At 54.4% G+C, this 6,000-nt stretch overlaps 1 protein-coding gene across 1 annotated transcript in view; it reads right to left on the reverse strand.

The window, feature by feature from the left end:
* Positions 1-6,000, reverse strand: part of KIF5C (kinesin family member 5C) — a 69,075-nt gene extending 63,075 nt beyond the window's left edge. The window contains exon 1 of the mRNA XM_015869249.2: positions 5,667-6,000. Within this exon, the coding sequence (XP_015724735.2) occupies positions 5,667-5,792 (126 nt within the window). The 5' untranslated portion in view covers positions 5,793-6,000. The remainder of the gene's footprint in view (positions 1-5,666) is intronic.

Below are 6,000 nucleotides of genomic sequence, written 5' to 3' on the forward strand. Positions count from 1 at the left end.
TTCCCATGGAGATAGAAATGCAAACACCAGCAATGCTGTAGTGCAGCCAAAGGCATCAAGCAGACACTGAGCAGTGATACATACAAGGTGAGCCCAAGCAGCCACCCCTCCTTGCAAGTGATGCCGAGTGACACAAGTTATCTAAGTGCCATTTAATCTCGTCCTCAGCAGAAAGAAAAGCCCACCCTGAGGACAGAGCAGCTGGGGGAGCTGCAGGTGTGGAATTTGGGGCACAGCTGCTGCTCTGGCAGCCCACACACCTCTGGCAGAGCTAGATGTGTCAGTGATGGGAGATGAACGAGGTATCTCAGGCTTGGAATTAAACACGTCCCAATGGAGGTCACCTCAGTGACGATGGAAAGGACACCAAAGGTAACAGTGAGGGTGTCAGCAGCCCTGTTCAGAACTGTCAAGATGAACTAAACTGAATATTCTCTCTTCCAAAAACTTGTCTCTGCTTTTATGGAAGCATCCCTTCCCTCTAAAAATCCCTTAGGACACTGCCACAGAGAAAAGTGTATTAGTAGCAGAGACATTAAGTTGGCCTTTCATCCTCTGCTTTATCTTCTGCAATGGATTGAATCCTCCTGGCACAGCCTGAAGTGCTGGAACAATAGATGGAGATGGAAGCGCACATCACTCCCACCAGCTCCTTCACTGCTCAGCCCTCCTCTGGGCAGGAAGCCTCACAGAAATCATCTCCAGCAATGCAGGAAAAGAAGCACTCCCAGACTTCCCAAATGCCAGGCAATCCAATGGCATCAGATGGAGCAGGCACTCCCAGAAAGGAGCCCAAACAGCAGGGATATACACACTGCTGAATGCACCGAAGCGGCCTTGGTCTAACACGAAGCAGGTCTGCATGAGCAGGAATGGCTCTAAACTGAGACAGGCAGGTTTAGGTTGGATCTTAGGAGGAAGTTTTTCCCCCCGAGGGTGGTGACGCACTGTTCACAGGTTGCCCAAGGAGGCTGTGGATGCCCCATCCCTGCAGGCATTCAAGGCCAGGCTGGATGTGGCTCTGGGCAGCCTGGGCTGCTGGTTGGTGACCCTGCACACAGCAGGGGGTTGGAGCTGGATGAGCACTGTGGGCCTTTGCAACACAGGCCGTTCTGGGATTCCACAATTCTATGAATACAGCATCTGTACTTTTAAGTTCCAAAGTTCTCATTTGGAATCTGTGTTTCTGACAGAACAGGCAGGCAGAAGGAAGACGCTTAATTCTGAGAGAAAGGTGTCCAGACAGGATGGGAAAAACACATGAAAAAGCCTTCAATGCTCTGAAAAGACACCAGTGCGAAACTGCTTTGGTGAAAACAAGAAACTTTGTAATTTGATTCAATAACCTTCTTCCTAGCACCATCACCAATACACAGATGCTACTTTTCACACCCAGTTTCTCTTGCTGTCAAGCACACACAACAGAACCCCCCAAACCCAGCCCATCAACACAGAAGCAAGCAGCTCTGCTATAAGCCAGCAAGAACCAGGCATGCACACTCTCAGTGCCCCATCTGCCCCATGACCATCACCTTCTGCACGAGCTTTTGGAAGTGGATACGAAGCACAGCTGTATGCCTTAGGAAAACAATTCCCCTTTTCAAAGGAACCTCAGCATACAAGCCCTGGGTGGCTGCTAGAGCAGTTGTGCAGCAAATGAAGGCCTTCATTGTGCGAGGTACAGAAGGGACATCCTAGCCCTGTGGAAGGAGCTGTGCTGCATTGATGTTTCCCAAGCAAACTAACACACTATTGTCCATCTTCCTCCTGAGATAATGAGCAGCTTAAGCTTCCAAGAGAAACCACCTCCAAAGACACACACACACAAAGTTCCAGATCTGTCAGTCTTGTGCTGCTGCTCCTCTGCAAACAGCCTGACCTGTAAGCAGCAGGGTCCATAATCACAGGGACTGAGCACAGCACACCATGGTGTGCCTGCCCATGTAATAGGAAAAGGCAGCAGGCTTGAGATTGCTGCAGCTCATGTCTGGGTGTGGGAAAAGCTGATGGTGCGGGTGGAAAGGAAAGAGTCCTGGAAAGGAATCCATCAGCTCCCGGTGCCTTTGGATCCCATCAGTTCCATACAAACACATTAGCTATACCAGCTACCTGCTACCCATTGCTGTGCCCTGCAGCAGCTTTCCTGCCGTGCCCAGTGCTCAGTACAGCAGCAATGCTCAGCAGAGCTGGAAAGCTGACCAAAGACACCAAGGGACAGAGCCAGCATCCAGCACCCAGATAGATAAGCGTTCTCCTAGGGGAATGATGCACTACACATCCACTGCAACATTCTGCAGTGAGGCAGAAGCCCCATCTCAGTCTGCATTCAACATCAGACTGGCAGGAGTGCTTTGTAGGAGGTATTTATAGACATGACATGAACAAACCCCTGCAAACAGCCTGCCTGTGCACCACAAGGCAGGGATGGATGCCTGCCTTTGTCAGGAACACCATGTAGCACAGCCCATGGAACAGGCACACAGCACGGGGTGGGCTCCCACCACATTCTTTGGGTGTTGTTGAAGCTGTAATTCATTTGCTACCCCACAGCTTTGGGTCGGCTGGTTTGTTTGAAGGTCTCTTAACTACAACTGCTTGCAGCCTACAGGGATCTCCGTACAGGAGGGGCTTAAAAATGTGCCTTTATTACATTACTATCAACTCTGGTGCCCAAGAAATAAAAGGTAAAGCATCTCCAAACATCCCACAGCCTGTCTGCAAAACAGCGCTGTAAACAGCAACACCATTTACATCCAGAAGTGCACAAAACACCGCTCGGATTCCACCCCAAATCAGCCAGCAGTTTTCGGTTTGTTTTACCTCGCACAGCACAGCACTGCTCAACCACAAGGACCACGGAGCTGCGGATCGGGTGACCATTTATTTTCCTAAGCACAATGGTGAGCTATGTGGAACATTTCATGCAGCATTATCCGCCCTGCAGCAGGCAGCCCTGCCTTGCCCCACACCATGCTACCCCAGGGGCATCGGTCCAGCCCGGTGTGCTCAGCAGTGGGGCAGAGGGGGCTCCCCATGAATCCCAAAATGAGATGTGCCCGCTGGGCACAGAGCCCTCCAGCTTCCCTCTGTGTGGGTGCTCATGAAGGACAGCAGCCGGGGATGGGGGGGGCATTCAAGGAGCCACCATCAGAAGCCTGCAGGAGCAGCTCGCTGGGGCAAATGGCTGCACGGCCTCCAGCGAGACTGGGAGAAGGTAAGGCAGCAAGAAAAGCACATTTCTAGGAACGTCAGCCAACACGATCAATCAGAAAGTCACCTTGAGGTTGCAGAGGAGCAGAAACGTAAAATGAAGCTGCAGTCTGTTGGGATTACGGTGGATCTAACCGCAAAGGAGAGCCGTGCATTTCCCACCGCCGCCTTTTGCTGCCACGGTTAAAGGTGAGATGCCTATTAAAAGCTTTTCTTTTACCTCAAAGTTTCACCTATAAAAATACACTCTTGCTTTGTTTTTTTCCTCTTGACTATTTCCTTAATCACAGGAAAACCTCAGCACGGCCCTTCAGTCCTCCTGCTCTGCCCACACCTCCCTGCAAACCAAGTTCAAAGTGCACAAGCACCCCTGGAAGCGGTAAGGATGTACGAGCACAGATCACATCCCAGCTCCAAGGCCTTCCTGATGAGCAGCTCCTAAACAAATGGAGCCGGGCACTGCAGGCAGCTTCACTCCTGATGTGGAAGAGAAACTCACACCCTCTGTTACGCTTCCTCCATTGCAGCTTGTTGTCAGTAAACGCCGAGCTCTGATCTTCTGTTGTTGTTGGAAAACTTGCTCAAGGCATAAAGAAAATGGGAGATGATGGCGAGAGGTTCATAAGCAAAGCACCTCCCACACTCACCCTTTAGGGAAGGAGAAGTAACTTCACCTGCACTTACGAAGAAAGAAGATAGATATACCCCTTAAGCATTCAGACTTTAATTCTTCTGATAGGATGAGAGAATTCCTACAAGCTTTCTTCCTTCTTTGTTTTAGTTTGAGTCCTCCTTTCCAACATCTTCTGCAACAAAAAGTAAAAGCTGCATTGCAGTGTTTTCCTAATGCTGTAGGGAAGCAGTGGTGGGTCATGGTGTGCTCCATCCCACACCATGGGTCAGTGGTGGGCTCCCATCACACACCATGGGTCAGTGGTGGGCTCCCATCCCACACCATGGGTCAGTGGTGGGCTCCTATCACACACCATGGGTCAGTGGTGGGCTCCCATCCCACACCATGGGTCAGTGGTGGGCTCCTATCACACACCATGGGTCAGTGGTGGGCTCCCATCCCACACCATGGGTCAGTGGTGGGCTCCCATCACACACCATGGGTCTGAGGGCTTTCACACCGCTGCCGCTCCAATGGAAGCCCACAGCCTGAGGTCTCCTCCCCCCCAGCATCCCAAACAGATCCCTGTTTCGCTCTGTGAACGGAAAGGAAGAGCAAAGCACCCCCTGACACCCACCCCGTGGAACCGAGCACACCTAAATTGTGCTATTTACATAAACCAAAGGGCAAACAAGCTTTATCCTTCCTCTCCCAAACCCTAACAGCAGGAAGCCGACAGTCGCTGCTATTTCTCCTTTCTACCTTTCAAGGAATCGCCCCCATCTCCACAACAAACACCATCCTCAAAGCAGTGCAGTCACTGTGTGTTCCATGCAACAACCTCCAGACTCACAGGTTACGAACCGGCACGTCCTGCTTTCAAAGCATAGACACAGATCCAAATTCCAACGCGACCCACACCGTTAAGGGGACGTTTCAATGCAAAGTGTTCGAACCGGCTTTTAATAGGCGTGAGGGCTCATTTAAGGAGGAAAGGAAGAAAGATGTGAAGCAAATGGCAGCTGAAGGCCCCGGCGGTGCCGCAGCCGCTCCTCCCAGAGCAGCGGGTTTTGATAGCGGATGAGCTCAGCCCATTGTGAGCAGCGCTGCACTGCAGCCCCGGAGCGCTGCCTCGCCTGGCTGGGGTAGGAGGGAAGGGAGAGGAGGCAGCAGGTTGCCCACAGACGACTCACATAGAGCGAAATGAGGGAAAATAAATGGTTTTAGGGTTGTGTTTTTCTTATATCTGTGCGAAAGTTGCAATGGATGCAAAGTTTTCATCAGCAACCTCATAAACCCTACGACCAACGATCGCCTCCCGCACCATCACCCCGTGTCGCTCCGCTAAACCTCAGCACGCCGCCCCCATTAACAACCCCACAAAGACCCGGGCCGAGGAACTGCGCATCATCCCGGAGCTCAGCCCGCAGAGGCCGGAGGGAGCGGCAGGAGCACCCCGCATCCAGGGGGCGATGGGAACCAGCGCTGTGATGATGCTTCTGCAAAGAGGGGCCGGGCGGCCACACGGGGTTGGGGTGGGGGGGAAGGCACCGCCCCAGGGGGCGCCCCGGAGCCGGGGGGCTGCGGCACAGCGGGGCGGGATGGGATGGGATGGGATGGGATGCCGAGCCCGGGGCTGGGAGCAGCGATGCGGCACCGCATCCCGGTCCGGTCCGACACCGACACCCCGCGGCTCCCACCGCCCCGCGCCGCCTTTGTCCGCCCCCCGCACCGAGTTTCCCCGCGGCGCTGCCGCAGCACAGCGCGGGGGCGGCCATGACATCACCGGCAGCGATCGCCCCCCCGCTAAAAGGACCCCACGGCCACAACGGGAACGACTCACCCCGATGACCACCGTCTCCTCGCCCTTGAATTTGGGGATGAATTTGTCTCCTCGGAGGATCTCCGCCTCGTTGAGGGGTCGGAAGCGGCACATCACTTTGATGCTGCACTCGGCGGGGTCCGCCATCTCGGCGGTGGAAGGGCCGGGGCAGGTGCCGGTGCCGCAGACTCCCCGCTGCCGCCGGGCGGGGACGGGAGGAGCGGGGCGGGACCGTGCGGGGCGGGGAGCCGCTCGGAGCCGCTCAGAGCCGGCAGCGCATCCCCGGCTGCGCTCCCGCCCCGGCTGCCGGGCTGCAGGAGCGGCTCGTCATCCCTCCTCGCCCCGGGGCTTTGTG

Source organism: Coturnix japonica, chromosome 7 (assembly GCF_001577835.2).
Source record: "Coturnix japonica isolate 7356 chromosome 7, Coturnix japonica 2.1, whole genome shotgun sequence".
Classification (NCBI taxonomy): Eukaryota; Metazoa; Chordata; class Aves; order Galliformes; family Phasianidae; genus Coturnix; species Coturnix japonica.